General features: G+C 38.6%; 1 protein-coding gene across 3 annotated transcripts; it reads right to left on the bottom strand.

The window, feature by feature from the left end:
• Window positions 1-727: 727 nt before the first annotated feature.
• Window positions 728-17,190, bottom strand: LOC143291429 (uncharacterized). Of its 3 annotated transcripts, none has more exons than XM_076601281.1 (12): window positions 16,977-17,190; window positions 15,482-15,601; window positions 13,041-13,115; window positions 12,517-12,614; window positions 10,035-10,096; window positions 9,240-9,337; window positions 8,573-8,683; window positions 7,912-8,031; window positions 6,770-7,032; window positions 5,018-5,209; window positions 2,926-3,088; window positions 728-1,619 (listed from the first exon to the last, which is right to left on the bottom strand). In XM_076601281.1, the coding sequence occupies exons 2-12, from the start codon at window positions 15,590-15,592 to the stop codon at window positions 1,539-1,541; spliced, it is 1,374 nt and encodes a 457-aa protein (XP_076457396.1). In that variant the 5' UTR covers window positions 15,593-15,601; window positions 16,977-17,190; the 3' UTR covers window positions 728-1,538. The 3 variants fall into 3 exon arrangements, with proteins under 3 accessions (XP_076457396.1, XP_076457405.1, XP_076457415.1); XM_076601290.1 differs by having other exon boundaries at window positions 17,022-17,190; XM_076601300.1 differs by having other exon boundaries at window positions 12,517-12,599; window positions 16,977-17,186.
• Window positions 17,191-17,219: the final 29 nt, after the last annotated feature.

Genomic DNA, 17,219 nt, shown 5'->3' with positions numbered 1-17,219 from the left:
AAAGAATATGTGCATTTTCTGAATTTTTACCATGACATTGTATAGGGACCTCTGAGACTGATCTGTGACATTGTACAAGGAATGAGACTGATCAATGACATTGTACAAGGATATCTGAGACTGATCAGTGATATTGTACAAGGAATGAGACTGATCAGTGACATTGTATAGGGATCTCCGAGACTGATCAGTGACATTGTACAAGAAATGAGACTGATCAGTGACATTGTATAGGGATCTCCGAGACTGATCAGTGACATTGTATAAGGATCTCTGTGACTGATAGTGACATTGCATAGGGATCTTTGAGACTGATCAGTGACATTGTATAAGGATCTCTGAGACTGATAGTGACATTGCATAGGGATCTCTGAGACTGATCAGTGACATTGTATAAGGATCTCTGAGACTGATCAGTGACATTGCATAGGGATCTCTTTTCTTAGTCTTAGACTTTTCTTTTTCAGTTCCATTTCAGTTTGTATTTTAAAGTGTGCATTCCTGTGTGTGAATGCCAAAGCATAACCGTTAACAGCAGACTGTGTGCATATGTGTATACATTTGTGCATGCATCTGTGTATGCTTTAATTCAAGAATGTGAGGTTTCACATTCTTAAACAATATTACACATAGAAAGGGTGAAGGCAGAGAAGTGAATGTGGATATGTTGCAAAGAGGAAGATTTTTACATCCACAGTTACAGGGAAACAGGAGAACAAAATCAAAATCACATTTTTACTGCACTGAAATTAACAAAATATTTACAGAAAACCTAAGTTAATGAATTATTATGATAGACTGATATTAAAAGCATAAAGATAAGATAATTTTGAAGTTAACCAGCGTGGTCTTGTACATTGCAAGCTGGACAGTCTGAGAGAGGCAATAGACATAGTCATTGCTGTAATCATTGTACCATGTCTGATGAAGATAGAATGCAAGATGTCAAGTCTATCATGCTTACCCTGTCATGTTTCGTAAATTTTTTTCCCTCATATGACATTGTGATCCCGACCTTTAACCTCTGACATAGCTTTGACTAAAGCTAATCTATATACAAAAGATGATGCATGAATTTACAACCCACGGAATTTTTCAGGTGGTGCTGCACTTAACAACCCTCCGTTATTTTTCTTGTGGCTCATTCTTGGCCAACGCAGATTGTTACAATGACTAAGCGTGGGTGGTTTACTGCTTTCTATTTGTTTTTACCTCCAATCCTATAAAAAGTAAAGAAAAAACAAAGGCTTTTTTCCCCATGACAATGTACATTAACCAATTTCTCTAACTTTATACATTGATGCAAACCGGTTTCTGAATGTTACTTACATTCAAACACCATCACTTCAAAAACATTTACATTCAAACACTGACACTACAAAACACTTTTAACGATAGAGAAAACTCGCCTCTCTTCAACAAACTTGTTTCAATTTATTTACAAACAGTTCAAGACTTTCCAATGTTCTCAGAAGTAATGTATCTTGTCTGTAACAGTTCTGTTATAAAAATGCTCAGCGACAGCCTCAGCTTGTTGGTTAGGATTCTTGGCTGCAGTTTTTAAAGTTGGCCCTGACCTGCTGGAATTCAGTCGCCACCTTTATGTTCCCCTTGTCCACCTGCCAGACACACAGGATTTCAAACCTGAGAGGTATAACAAACACAAGTGACAAACAATGGTGCAAATGAAAACATCTCTCTTTTACAACAAAGATAACTTTCAACGGACCACACCAACAGTGACTGTTCTTAAGCCCTCTTGGCTGAGAGAGTGGGCAAGACACTCTCCACTATAATAAAATTCTTGTCCAGATAGTCTGGACAACAATTGCCTCGTCTGTTGTTCTGATGGTCATAGACACAACTATCAAACACTGTCAGAGGACTTGGCTTTTGTCATATCAGAATGAACAGAGCCTGGAGAACATTTATTTCACACCAGGTTTTACTCCAGAATTGCTATCTTCAAGGCTGTGTCCAAAGATTTGTGGTAAGTCTGATTAGTGTCGCTGTTCTGAAGCAGTCAACTAACAATGAGCTAGTTAAAAATGATTAACCTCTATGACTGCAAAAAGAACTGAACAATGAGTGATCATTTTATTGTAGGCTTCATACTGATTTTTATGCCAACCTTAAGCAACAAAGTTTATTGTATCCAGTTACATAACTTGCACAAATTCATTTCCATTTCTTTTTCTTTTTTCTTCCTTCTTTTGTCACTGGTAAGAACTGTACCTGAAAATGCATAAACATGTCCAGTATATCTTAATTCGTACTTGAAGCATTACTATCAAGGAAGGCAGGTCAAACACTTCATCTTTTAGCTTTTAACCACAAGATGTGTTGGGTTTCTTAATGTGCTGCTTGAAAAGCAACTGGCCAGCCTAAGAAACGTGCAACAGCAGTAGTAGTTGTGGATTTATGATCCAGTGTTCACCAGCTCATACACGTGAGCTGCTGCCGGCGGCTGCTGACAGAGACGGAGAAGGAAGGTTGCGTCTGCGGTCCTCAAGTTTCCCCAAACAACTACTATGTAGTTATGGGCCTGAGGTGAGGTGAGGTGAGGTTCACCAGCAATCAGGGTTCAAAGCCCCATTGCAGCATGGTGTTGTGTCCTTGGCAAAGGCACTTTACTCCACTTTTCTTCACTACAACCGGGTGTGAATGGATACCTGACTTTGGTTGGGGAAGGTTAGAATTAGCAGGAGAGGAGTGGACCCCACCTTCCTCTTCTGAGCCCTAAACACAGAGATTATGAAATCACTTCACCAATGACTGTAAAAGGCTATGGCACCTTTAACCTTCATCACAAAATACAAATCACCTACTGCGAGACTTCAAGATCTGGTTTTCTTTCTTTGTTGTTTTTCTGTATTTCTGACCATTAAGCACAACAGAAATGAGTTACACAAAGTAAGAGGTCACCTGTTGCAAGATCTCAGAGTAGAGGTTGGTGACTTGTTCCAAGTTAGCGTCTTTCTCCTTCAACTTCTTCTCTGTCTCCTCCATAATCAGCTCCTTCTCCTTCATCAACTCAGCCTTCTTGCTCTCACTGGACCCCCGGGGATCGTGCAGCGTCTCCTTCAGTCTGAAACAGTAACATGTCTTTTCAGTTCCGCACTGGCGGTAAGAGTCAACACCATTTGAAATCTGATGTCAGGATTCACCAATGCACACTTTTACACACACATACCTGTATGCATACACATTGACACATGCCCTTGTGTAAATATACACACACTATCCCACACATAATCTTTTCTTTTGTCACTCTTTTTATTTTTAAATATGGTAAGATTGATTAACTTCTTTTGCCTAAGTATGTTCTGATCAATAAACTTCAATACTTCATCTTTAAAGAATCAATGATCGGTAAGATGTTTTTCTTGAAATAATTTCAGTTTAGAGTGGTACTATCCATGTAAAAAAATAATTGTTTCATAACAGATGTAAGCAGTATTATTTGAAGAAATCTCACAGAGGCTTCCTATCATTTTTTTAAATGTGTTTTAAAATCTAAATATTGCAGAGACTGTGAAATGAATTAATCTGGGATGAAAACATGGCATGGGTTAAAAGGTAAGCTATACACAGGACCAGCAAAGTGGAAGAAAATCCTCTATAGAATGCCCAAAAATTCATTGGCTCTGTATCAATTTTTGGACCAAGAAAATTGTAGAATACTGAACGTAATAAATACCCAAGAGATCTAATATTTCAAGCACACATGAACTTTACAAAACAAGCAGGTTTTAAGAGAAGCGCAAGAGGCACTTTCGGAATCTAACGACAGTTCAGTTCAGTTACTCAAAGAGGCATCGCTGTGTTCGGACAAATCCTTATATGCTACAAATCTGCTAAGCAGTTGTCTGACAAGCGTAACTCAACACGCCCTGTCAGGCCTTGACGGGGGGAAAAAAAAAGATATATATATATATATATATAATGGATAAGTCATCAAATTAATGAATAAGTGAATTTTAAAAAATAAATAAACGAAAAATTTTAAGTTGGTAACAATACAGTTCATTCCAAAACGTTCAGAAAAGTATGGCATCAATGTTAATCATTTGGTGTACTCAGGATTTATTCATTCAATTAAAAGTTACTTTAACCATGAGCAATATTAGCCTTTGAAATAAAACACAACAAGAATCTGATATTAACTAGAAAGCATCAAAAACGTACCACAATATACTATTTGAACCAGTTTTTATGTACAATATAGATTCCTATGTTAAGTGGGAACAAAAACTAGATATTGTAATAAATCTGGAAACCACCATGAAACAAAACAAGTAGAAACAGTATAAGAAATCAGACACAAAACGGTGTAAAAGTGACATGTGGAATTTCTGTGCATTAGTAAAGACGTTTTCATTTTTACATGCCATAAGTAAATAAAACCTGAAAAGACATGGATTTTGATAATAAAAAGGTTGAATCCGTTTTATCTTCAGGTAATGTAGAACAGGACAACAAAACATGATCTGCATTTCATTTTCTTCAGATGCATTAAATAAAGTGACATAAAAACACGAACATATAACTTTTCCCACTGTATCTCAAGCAATGGCGGCAATATCTGACACACTAAACCTGAATTTAGATAAAAAGATCAAAGACAAGCCGTGTTCAATCTGAACAATGTGTGTTGTCAGACAGACAGACAGACAGAAAGATGGCTGGAATCTGGCAGGCATGAGAAAGATGGCAGAATGGTTAAGACACTTATCAGCCAGTACAGCATTCGTGAGGGTCTGGGTTCGAATCCTGATCTCACCCTTTCTGACTCCATGGTAACAGAAGTGTTGTCCTCTGGCAAAATTTTGTTGAGGAAGCCTACTCTCATAGGTACACAAATATATAAGCGTGCACTCAAGGCCTGTCTAAGAGCATGTTGGTTCATGTTGTTGGTCAGGCATCTACCTGGCAAGATATGTTGAAGCATATTTGGGTTTTCCAGTGACGCCTCCTTGAGAAACTAAAACTGAAACTGAAAGTGGCAGGCACTGACTGTGAGAGCTGTGTGATCTGCTCCTGCATGGAGGCCTTCTTGTTGTGGTACTGCAGGTCCATCTTGGCTGACTTGTCGTGGCGTGACGCCTGCTGCTGTCGCTGGCTGTTGACTCGGGCCGTCTGCTCCACCTGGGTGGAGTGCAGTTCCTGGCAGGTGTCCTGCAGGCGCTGGCTCTCCTTTTCCATCTCTCTGTCACACACACACACACACACACACACAGCACACAACACACACACATGCAAACTGAATGAAGGGAAACTGGGTACTAAGACCGCTGTAAGTTAGTTTGTTGCTGCCCCATTCTCCACACTGTTTCAGTGGTGTTACTCCCATGCCACCCATTTCAAGCCCCCCATACACAGCCACACCCATGTTTGTGTCACAGTCCTAGTGTCAGCAGTTCACAGGGAACCACTGATTTTAATTAGGTTGCCAGGAGGCCACGTACCAGAGAAGACCCTGCACTGCTGCTGAGTCACTTTTTCCCTGTACCTGTTCTTATTCCATGTACTTTGGACACCACCTAGTAGTCCGTCCCCCTAGTGATGACAATAATTGCTTAATGTCAGAACCAGACTGAGCATCCCACTCACTCCCCCCTCAAGTGGAGACCGTCACCACGTCCCTACAACAGCAGAATGAACTGGAAGGGAAACTGAGTTCTGAGGCATCTTTAAGCATGCTGGTTCCAAATTCTGATACACACACACAGAATGAAAGGAAAATGTGCTCTGAGGCCATTGTCAGTAATTCTGTTACTTCCTAATTCTCACACAATGCGCAATATATGTGTATCAAACAGGACAATCCATACCATTGTCATTTCTTTTGAGAGACATTAACTCAGTGTCTCGTTTGCTGTTTTATTGTCTAATGCTTAAAGCAAGAGCAGGGCAGAAGTGACCAGGGTGTGTGGTATCCAGCGTCTCTGTCCATTGTCACAATAAAATCCTCATAACCTGATTCAAAGTGAAAAGTAGAAGTATTCTTATAAATTGAAATATGGTCGGTGAAAATGTATATGCTCTACATGTGGAGTGATGGCCTAGAGGTAACGCGTCCGCCTAGGAAGCGAGAGAATCTGAGCACGCTGGTTCAAATCACGGCTCGGCCGCCGATATTTTCTCCCCCTCCACTAGACCTTGAGTGGTGGTCTGGACGCTAGTCATTCGGATGAGACGATAAAGCAAGGTCCCATGTACAGCATGTACTTAGCGCACGTAAAAGAACCCACGGCAACAAAAGGGTTGTTCCTGGCAAAATTCTGTAGAAAAATCCACTTTGATAGGAAAAACAAAATAAACTGCATGCAGGAAAAAATACAAAAAATTGGGTGGCGCTGTAGTGTAGCAACGCGCTCTCCCTTGGGAGAGCAGCCTGAATTTCACACAGAGAAATCTGTTGTGATAAAAAGAAATACAAATACAAAATACTGTGACCTCATCCATTCTCACACAAACAAAGAAGAAAAAACCCACCTCTGTTTCTTTTCCCTTTCTGCCTCACTCTCTCCTATGTACATTTGAGTTGCACATGTACTCACACTTTTACAGTTAAGAAAAACAACAGCAGTAAAAGAGGCTGGGAAGAAATGGAAATAAAGAACCATGCACAGCTTATCCAAATTTGGAATGGGTGCTAATCTTTTTTCTTTTCTTTTTTTAAAACATGAACTAGAAAATTTAAACAATCAATTAAAAAAAAAAAAAAAAATGCAAACAAAGATAAAAGTAAAAGCGGCCAACACACCCTAGCCTGTCCGAATCGTTGCTCATGTCCCTCAGCATGCGCACAATTATCTCAGCACCCTTCTGCTGGTTGGTTATCTGCTCCTTCTGGCGTTGCACCTCGTCAAGCCGCCGGTGCTTGTCCTGCACTGTCACCTTCAGCTCCATGATGCGGTTCTTGGCGCGCTCCTGCTCCGCTTTGAGGCGCTCTGGGGACTGGATGATGCGCTGCGACAGCTTGTCTCCTTCCTCCTTGGTGCCCAAGATGTTCACCTTTATCTGGTCCTGAGGAACAGGGCACGAGTATCAGTTTGCACTAGCTCTTACACCACTAAGTTTCTGTGTGAAAAACACTCTCCCACCCCAAGATGTTCATCTTTATCTGGTCCTGAGGAACAGGGCACGAGTATCAGTTTGCACTAGCTCTTACACCACTAAGTTTCTGTGTGAAAAACACTCTCCCACCCCAAGATGTTCATCTTTATCTGGTCCTGAGGAACAGGGCACGAGTATCAGTTTGCACTAACTCTTACACCGCTAAGATTCTGTGTAAAAAACACTCTCCCACCCCAAGATGTTCATCTTTATCTGGTCCTGAGGAACAGGGCACGAGTGTCAGTTTGCACTAACTCTTACATCACTAAGATTCTGTGTAAAAAACACTGCCCCAGATCCAGAACATGTGTTTTTCTCCCTGTGTTGTCTCTCCAACTGTACTTAGCTCATTCAGCCCTGTGCCCAATAATGCTCTGGCGTTGAACTTGTTTCAGTAAACTGGTTTCCATGTTACACACACACACACACACACACACATATATATATATATATATATATATAACTGCAAGCAAAGGGAACAGGGAACAGACTTCCACAGTATTGCCGGCTGTATCCACAAGTCAGTTTGGAAGGGAAAAAAATGGTTGATTTCAGTATATTTCCTGCATTTTTCTGTATCTGTCTGGCAGGGAAGCCCACGGCATGGATTAAAAATATAGAACATCTACCAAATATTTGTCACAATTTTTTTTTTTTTTTTTTTAATATTCTACTCATTGTAACATGACAATTATTGGAACAAACAGCAGTCTTCACACATTCACAAACACACTGATATATATGTAAACAATGATCTTGAAAATAACCCCCCAAAAAAGTGCCCTTTACATTTGCAGCATTGCTTTCGGACAATTTGCTTTTCATTTCCGACACGTTGCGTTGGAGGACTTCTCGCTGTTTGTGCAGTTCTTGAATGCTGAGTGCAATAGCATCGTTCTCCTCTTGCAACTGGAAAAAAGAACAAGATGATCCAGATTATAGCTCATCAATTCATTTTTCATTAAGTCAAGTCTGCTGAGAAGTCTTTTTTCCTTTCAGTAAGAAAAACAAGGGACTGTGAAATATTTGATAAAATTTGGTTAATCATTAACCTGAGCAAACATGCCATAGTAGATTAAAGAAACTGAAAAGGTGCAATAGGTAAGTTTAACAACCAAGAATGAGATTAAGTTTTCTGACTGTGTCAGTCAAAAATCTGTCACTTCACATTCACATCAATGTTTGTAAAAGAAATTGCCACTGATGAATAACTGACACACCCTTAATCAAAAATTCAGAACTATTTTGTAACAGTAAATTACCTAAACACTACTTTTAAGAAAAATGAACTAATGTGAAAATTTCTAAATACTGTAACTTCAAGTGTTATTTAATGTACATCACAAAAAATACAGCATGGCTGCCAGCATGACCCACTCGTACATAAACAAGTGAATGTGGAAGTCACAGCCCATGAACTAAGATGAAGAAGAATCATCATATACTTTACCTTGGTCATTTTCATCATGTGTGAATCACGTGCTGTCTGTTTTGCTTGGAGAGTCTTCTTTAGTTCTGCATTCTCCTTGAGCACATAATCATAGCTCTCCCGCTTCCTTTCCTTGGAAAATAAAAACATGCAAAATAATCACAACAAATCAAATCATTACTGCAGGAATGAAATGACATTTAAAAAGTCCTGAACAGCAAACTCATGTATAAAGTAGGAAAGCACTTACATCATGGAACCTTAGAAAGCAACCAAGAAGCTAAAGAAAAAAAAAATGTGCGGTTGTAAATCAATATCATCACTGTTAAGTTTTGTTTTATAATATATAGCAATGCTGGTTTAAGAGTAAGAAAGTATCAGCCTCTCTCTATCTTTCAAGCACATGAAAACCTGCAGAAAACACACACACACACACACACACACACACACACACCAAAAAACATGCATGTACAAACACACATACACTCAAACAACATACACTTTTTTTTCTTAAGAAAGGTTATGTGACTATTAAAATTGACCACTTTTATGAAAGAGTAAGTTATGTAAATACTACTTTTAAGAAAAAGGAATGGTTTTTCATGTCTGATATCTTGAAGGTGTAAAAGATTTCATTCAAACAGAAACACAGACAAACAAACATATTAAACTTCAAAATGAAATGTACCAGACTGTCTTTCATCTTGTTGAAAACCACTTCACGATACATGCGAAATCTGATGAAGTTGATGGCACCACTGACAATGCGAAGCAGCCTCTTTGGTCCTGTGAACATTTTTTCAATAATACATTGTCAAATTTCAGGGTGTTTTTTTTGTTTGTTTGTTATTGTTGTTTTTTTGTTGTTGTTTTCTTTGTCCTAATATCACCGATATTTGTTTTGCTAATAAACACTTATCAAACGATGGCAATTTCATAACTGCAATCAAGCACTCTATCTCCTTTGGAACAAAGAAGCATGGTAGTTTCATTGTGCCAGCCCTCTTCTTTCTTGCTCCAAAAATACACCATGAACTGATGAAGACATTATTCTCCTTTCATCAACATAACCTCAACTCACTATGTTTCTTAACATTCTCACGTCATCACATCTTTATCCATTGTACAGTTTAAGCATGTTGACAGTGAGGGTAGGCTACTGAAAGTTGTTTTATTTCTAAAATGTTTTTTGACTCCCTTTATGCAGTTAAAAGCACTGACTTTGCAGAACTTTTCACTGGACTTTGCAGAACACTTTTTTTTCAAGTTTTTTTTTCAGCATAAAAGCAAACTCAAGAAAAGAAAAGAAAAGAAAACAAAATGAAGCAATCACTGTCAGACAGACTCTTTCATTTGAAACTAAAATATGACAAGTACAAAAGAACATTATGAGGCTTTCAGACAGACACTTTCATTTGAAACTAAAATATGACAAGCAACAAAGGAACAAGTTTAAAGCTTGAGAGGTACACTGAAAACCCACTTGGTTCTATCAGATCTCTGACAGTGAAATCCTCAATGCCAGCTCCACTCATTGTCCGCTGTCTGAAACAAATGTTCAGTCACTGACAGTGAATGTATGAATGTCATGAATAACAATCAATCACAAGCAAGTCAATGAAAGCGAATGAATAGTATTTATTGGTAATCCATCTGCAGAATATAAGTGGAGTGAATCGATTTGCCATGATACATGTTAACCTATGCTAAATATATATAATTTATTTCATCATTTAAGTGTGCTGGTGTTGATGGCTCTCATCTTGATCAGCTTGATTCTTAATAACCTGTCAGTGACACAGGTTTACTGTTCCAAGATTTCATGATCATCCCTCAAAATCTGTCGGCCCCAGAGCTGAAGAGAAATTCTTCATCCCTTTCACCTGGCTGCTAGCACTTTTTCCAAAACCAGCAGAAAATTCAAAACCAGAAGAAGGAAAAAAAATGAAAAAGTTAAATTCCTACTCAAGTCCTTGGAATGATGCATTATGCCCTATCATTCACCCAGTCTTTTTTTTTTCCTAATTCTTTACTCCCAAGTGTTAAATCTGGAAAAAAACACTAAGATTGATGAAAAAAACAGGACTGACTTTTCTTCATTTTTTCTGTGCTCATGGGCTGCAACTCCAACATCCACTCGCTTCCATAAGTAGACTTTTGCATGTATGACCGTTTCTCCCCCTTCCTGACATATGAAGCTGGCAAACTCTATTAACAGGGGCATGTTCATGTTTCCATAACCCTCTGAACACTGATATGGGTTCATGTTCAGTCATATGCATGTGTTTGCACATGATGGGTACTAGTACTACAGTAGCAGGTCAGCACACACATCTTGAGGGAGGAGACAGGAAAAAAATGTATCAACTCCTAACCCTTCAGGCACAGATACCGCCCGAAACATCCAGTCTCAAAGTCAAAAGTCAAAAGCACACAGTTGTCAAGGATTTTTTTTTTTTAATTCCAATATTGCACAATGGCTACAGAACCAAGCTGGTCTTTTCTTGGAATACGTTACCAACTTCTCTTGGAATAATTCCAGATTTCACATTATGGGCTTTACTAAAGTTCTGTTTCAAACTTGTCAGTGTCTCGCATTTGAGATGATTAAATTACTTATTTTCATCACAAGTGTGTTCTACATTACTACAAAAGGGACCAGACAAGCAGGCTGCTGGAGGACAATGTGAACTGAAAATCTTCCTCCATTCATAATTCATTAGCTAAATAACAGTTATGCATTTTAGCTATGGCCAGTGTATTGTGTAATACAATTGTCATAACAGATGCAGATCTTTGTAAAATAAGGGCCGCTCTCCCTGGGGTAAGTCTCTTGCTGCAGTGGGTTATTTTATGGGCGCTGAGTGAATGCTGCACACAGGACTTTGGTCACTGGTCTTATCCAAAAGCATATCACCCAGACCACCACTTCAGGTCTAAATCATAGATACTTGCTTCTTAGGCCAGTTTCTCTCTTCCTTCTTCTTCTTCTTCGTTTGTGGGCTGCAACTCCCACGTTCACTCGCATGTACACGAGTGAGCTTTTACGTGTATGACCATTCTTTACCCCGCCATGTATTTTGTATTTGTATTTCTTTTTATCACAACAGATTTCTCTGTGTGAAATTCGGGCTGCTCTCCCAAGGGAGAGCGCGTCGCTACACTACAGAGCCACCCATTTTTTTCCTGCGTGCAGTTTTATTTGTTTATCCTATCGAAGTGGATTTTTCTACAGAATTTTGCCAGGAACAACCCTTTTGTTGCCGTGGGTTCTTTTACGTGCACTAAGTGCATGCTGTACACGGGACCTCAGTTTATCGTCTCATCTGAATGACTAGCATCCAGACCACCACTCAAGGTCTAGTGGAGGGGGAGAAAATATCGGCGGCTGAGCCGTGATTCGAACCAGCACACTCAGATTCTCTTGCTTCCTAGGCGGACGCGTTACCTCTAGGCCATCACTCCACATGTAGGCGGCCATACTCCGTTTTTTGGGGGGTGCATGCAGGGTATGTTCTTGTTTCCATAACCCACCAAATGCTGACATGGATTACAGGATCTCTAACATGCGTATTTGATCTTCTGTGTATACACACGAAGGGGGTTCAGGCATTAAGCAGGTCTGCACATATGTTGACCTGGGAGATCAGATAAATCTCCACCCTTTACCCACCAGGTGCCATTACCCAGATTCAAACCCAGGACCCTCAGATTGAAAGTCCAACGCTTTAATCACTCGGCTATTGTGCCCATCCTCTCTTTCATTTGTAGGAGATATAAGTTTTTCTTAATCTGACTGTAAATGAATCTAAACCAATGTGTGATCTTTCACTCACAAAACAATCTAATGCATGCAGAACTAAGTCCTAAAGAAGTGTGACTCACACGCCCAGGGAAACCACAAACGTTTTAGCCAAATTGGTCAAGAGCCTAGCTCACTTAGGGAGGGTCTGATGGATACTCACAGTGCCATGGTGAAGCTCATCAAGGTCAAGGACTCTTCATGCAGCTCCGTGTACTCACTGTCCGCCAAGGTATGGAGACGACTCTGGAACGAATCCAACTGTTTGAGAGCTTACTTTAGATAGCTTACTTCAGGCATTGGTGAAGCTGTACCATTCTGTCCAATACATACATCAGACTGTATCACAAGCATATTAAAGTATGCAGGAATGTTGTGCTAAAGTACCACATTTCTTTTTCTGTAAAAAATTGGGTCGATTTTCAGATTTTGGTGCACAACATGAGTGAGTGACTCAGTGAGTGAGAGTGAGTATGTGACTGAGAGTGAGTGTAAGTGAGAGTGAGTGTAAGTGAGAGTAAGTCAAGTGTGAGTGAGTATGTATGGTATGTGTACATCATACATACATCTCTGTGAGTGTGTGCGTCTTATAAGTGTGAATCCCAAAATGAATGCAGACAAGGTATTCACTGCACAAAATCTCCATTTTTTATATATTGAAAATTCTATCCATTTCCACAATCCCACCTGTGCTGTCAAGTCAGCCTGACGTCCTGTCATCAGTTCAAATAGCGTTCCATAAAATATCTGCCATCTCTTGGCCTGCACATGAAATAATTTTGAGTTAAAAAAAAATCATAACATTTTTTCAAAAAGCACACAGAATGTATGGCATGTTACTTAGATATGCCTATCTCAAACAGCTGACAAGAAATCCATGAAAGATTTGTACATGAATATCCAGAGTCAATAGACTGCAAAAGTACAAAACATTTACATAATCATTATTGAAAAGTTCTGACAAAAGACTTTGAACTCAATTATGTAAGTCCAATGCTGTTTCTCATGCTCTTTTTCTTCTTTTTTTTTTTTGTTCTGTTTCGCTGCTCATGTAATATATTGCCTGCAATTTTGCATTTTAATTCTTAAAAAGAAACTGGTCTTTTATATGCCTGCATATATATATATATATATATATATAGATAGATAGATAGATAGACAGAGAGAGAGAGAGAGAGAGAGAGAAAGAAAAAAGAAAACAAACACATCAATCTGTCAAATATTCCAAATTTTCGGAACGATCACGTTCCTTCCTCAAGGGTAAGTTGTTTACATGTTACCAGGATCACTCTTACGCAGCTATTATGACGCAAGCACGCCATGATGTACATGTGTGATGCAATTTCACAATGCCAGGTTTTGCCCAGAGCCTAAAGAATTACAATTGTCTATTTTCTTCTACTGTCAAAAAATAAGTTCCTTAAAACCTGACTCACTGAATAACTCAATCAACAGTAGAGAAATAAAACAATAAATAATAACAATAAGAAGAAAAATGAAATAAAAATCAATGATAAATAAATAAATAAAATAAATATTTGAAATAAATAAAGGAAGAAAGAAAATAAAGGGGGGTGGGGGGAGGGGAAGAGATAATCAAAAGAAGATTAAGAATGATGATAATAATAGAATTTAAAAAATAAAAAGATTTTTTTTTAAATTAATTAATTTAAAAAAATAACAAGAAAAAAAAAAGAATAAATAAAATAAAAAAACAAAATAAATAAATGAATAAACAAACAGATAAATAAATAAGAAAAAAAAAGAGGGGGAGGGGTGTGTGTGTGTGTGTGTGTGGCGGGGGGTGGGTGGGTTACAATTATAAACAATCAAATTGTTGAGAACAATGGGCTGTATTACAAAAAGAGAGGCATCTGAGAAAAGTACTGATGAGGGGAAAGAAAGAGAAATGGTTGAATTTTAATCTATGATTAACTGATGAAAAAAATGTAAAAATAAATAAATAAGATAAAAGAAAAGAAAATAAACAACTGAATGAACTAGAATAGTAGGACATCTATCACCATAATCAGCACCAGCATCACCTCCACACCCACAATCAGTAGTATTTGTAGCGGTCATTGTTGTCGTCATTGTCATCATTGTCGTCGTCTTTGTAGTAGTGGTTATTGTTGCTGTAATAGTCATGGAAGTGGTAGTAGTTGTGGTAGTGGTAGTAGTAGTCATAGTCATTGTCGTCATCGTTGTAGTAGTAGTAGTAGTTGTTTCCACACAAGTTAGCATTCACACCATTCTGTCTCTGGAACTGATACATCGTTATTGTCAAACCCAGCTTTCAGGTCGAAATAAATTCAGGTATCCAGTTGTAGCGAGTTGAGACCAAAAGGGTGGACTGTCCTCAGTTTCGCCATCCAGAACTGTTCCCTCTTGAGCCTTGCTTGTTTATTCTTCAGATGTACTTCTTCAATGGCCATGATCTTTATGTTGTCCTGCGTGTGGCCAGGCTCGTGGAAGTGCATGGTGACCCACGTTCACTTTGCTGAATTGTTGAAACCTATGTCAGACCTATCTGGTATATTCTTTCCCGGAGAGAATTCTGGGTCTGACCTATGTATTGCTTGAGTGCACAGACATTGCAGAACAGAACATATATTATGTTCCTGCTGTCACAGGTGAGTCTCTGCCCGATGTTAAATGACTCTTCTGTTTGTGAGCTTCTGAAGGTGCGGGATTCCACCAGGTGGTGTCTATAAGCAGCACATCACGCTGTGCCTCTGTTGCACCTGAAGCAGCCAGGGTCAGCCTCAGGTTCAGCATTTATCATTATAAATATATATATATTTGTTCACCTGATGAGGGACTGAGTGCTCAGATTTCCACACCAGTATGTAAATGTGTGTCATAGTATTGTTTTTGAATGTCTTGCACTATGCATGTAGTTCTTTCATGCATTTCTTCTGTGATTATCTATATGATGATCTCATTTCAACTTTCAATATATAATTTTATATTTTAAACAGATCCCAAGTTGCAATAATTGTGTTTGTGTGCTCATAATTAAGCTGCAAGTTGCAAGTTGTGTTATTACAGTCGCACACTTACACTAAAATAGTAAATCAAAACAAAATCTAAAAAGCTTGACTTTACACAAAAACATTGAAACTCACATCAGGTTTCTTAAAATCTTCTTCAGATATAGCACTGTTGGTCACTTCCCTGAAGAATGACACACACTCCTCTGCAGTGAGAATCGGGTACCCATAGGTGCACTCAGCCATGACAAAGCTCTGAATCAGAACAATTGTTATCTTTAACAAAAACTAAAGCACCAACAAAAAAGTAGCAAAAACAAACAAGAAAATACCAAGATTACAATATCATTGTGGAATACATGATACTGATACAGAGTGAGAACACTCCTTGGCTTCAAGAGTACTGGTATATTTTCATTTTAATATTTTGGACAATGGGTTGATCAGTGAACAGCAAAACAAAATTCACTCAACAATGATAACCAAATACACACAGACATACACACTGACACAGACCCAGACACACAGAGTACACAAATGCCATAAAAAAAAGTTAGACGCTGAAATAAAATTCAAAAATTCATCTTCATACAGAAGAAGCAAGAGAAAGAGGAGGAGGGGGCTGGGGGGCAGAGACATAAACTAAAGAGAGAGAGACAGACATACAGACAGATGTAGGAAAGAAAGGATATAGAGGAAGAGAGGGGGTGGGTTGCACATATCAAGAAAGCATTATAATATCAAACATTTGTAAAATTCTAAACATGTGAACAGATAAACAGAACAAATTGATATTTATCATTATACATCTTTCTCATTCAGCTTGTCAAGTTATTGCTCAGGAAGGAAGGTACATGCGTGTGTGTGTGTGTGTGTGCACTACCCTTATTTTTATATTCATTTCATTAATATTATTATTCATACTATCATTCATATTATTATCATTACATAATCATTATCATTACTAATACTATCATAATAAGTGATAATTATGTCGTTTACTTATCTTTTTAAAAAAATCATTTATTTATTTTTCATGACTATTTTCATTTATCAAATCATTAATTCAATTGCTTATGTATTTACTTCGGAATGTTGTTTTCTTTTTCTTTTCCTTTTTTTTTTTTTTTATACCTCCTGGCCTAAGTCTGCTGCTTTAGGCTGCTGGTCAGGCATCTGCTTAGCAGATTTCTATGTGGTGTAGCATATTGATGGATTTGTCCGAACGCAGTGATGCCTCATTGAGTAACTGAACAGAACTGAACCGTGGTCCCGTGTGCAGCACGCACTTTGCACACTGAAAACCCATGGCAACAGTATTGTCCTCTGGCAAACATCTGTAGACAGCCTAACTAGAGGCCTAACTTGAGCTTTGGGTTATGCTGCTGGTCAGGCATCTGCCTGCCAGTTGTGGTGTACTTTATATGGATTTGGACGAACGCAGTGACGTCTTCTTGAGAAACTGTAAGTGTAACTGAAACATGAAAGTGAAACTGACATGTTAGTATTGTTACACAGCAACAATCGCACTCAGTGTTCCGACAATAAGCACTCGCTTTACTCACATACTGCATGCAGTCGCACACAACGACTTTTAAACGATTAAATGCTAATCTCACATGGTACTTACAACTCTAGATAGCTGTTTTTAAAAACACAAAAACCAAGAGCATACCAAAACACAAACATCTGTTTGAAAATGGCGCTTTCCGGAAATTACCACGGGAGATAAGGGAGGGGAAATAATATCAGCTGTGGTTGTAATCCATTCCTGCAAAAGGAAGCTCAAAATCTGTAACGGTTTTGTCTCATTCCCCCAGTGGGTTACGCCGTGGACTTATAGATAGATTTGTTTTTAAGTCCGTGAGCTAGG

This window comes from Babylonia areolata, chromosome 1 (genome assembly GCF_041734735.1).
Source record: "Babylonia areolata isolate BAREFJ2019XMU chromosome 1, ASM4173473v1, whole genome shotgun sequence".
Lineage (NCBI taxonomy): Eukaryota > Metazoa > Mollusca > Gastropoda > Neogastropoda > Buccinidae > Babylonia > Babylonia areolata.
The sequence above is the reverse complement of the archived record's forward strand: the minus strand, read 5'-3'. Positions and strand labels throughout refer to the sequence as shown.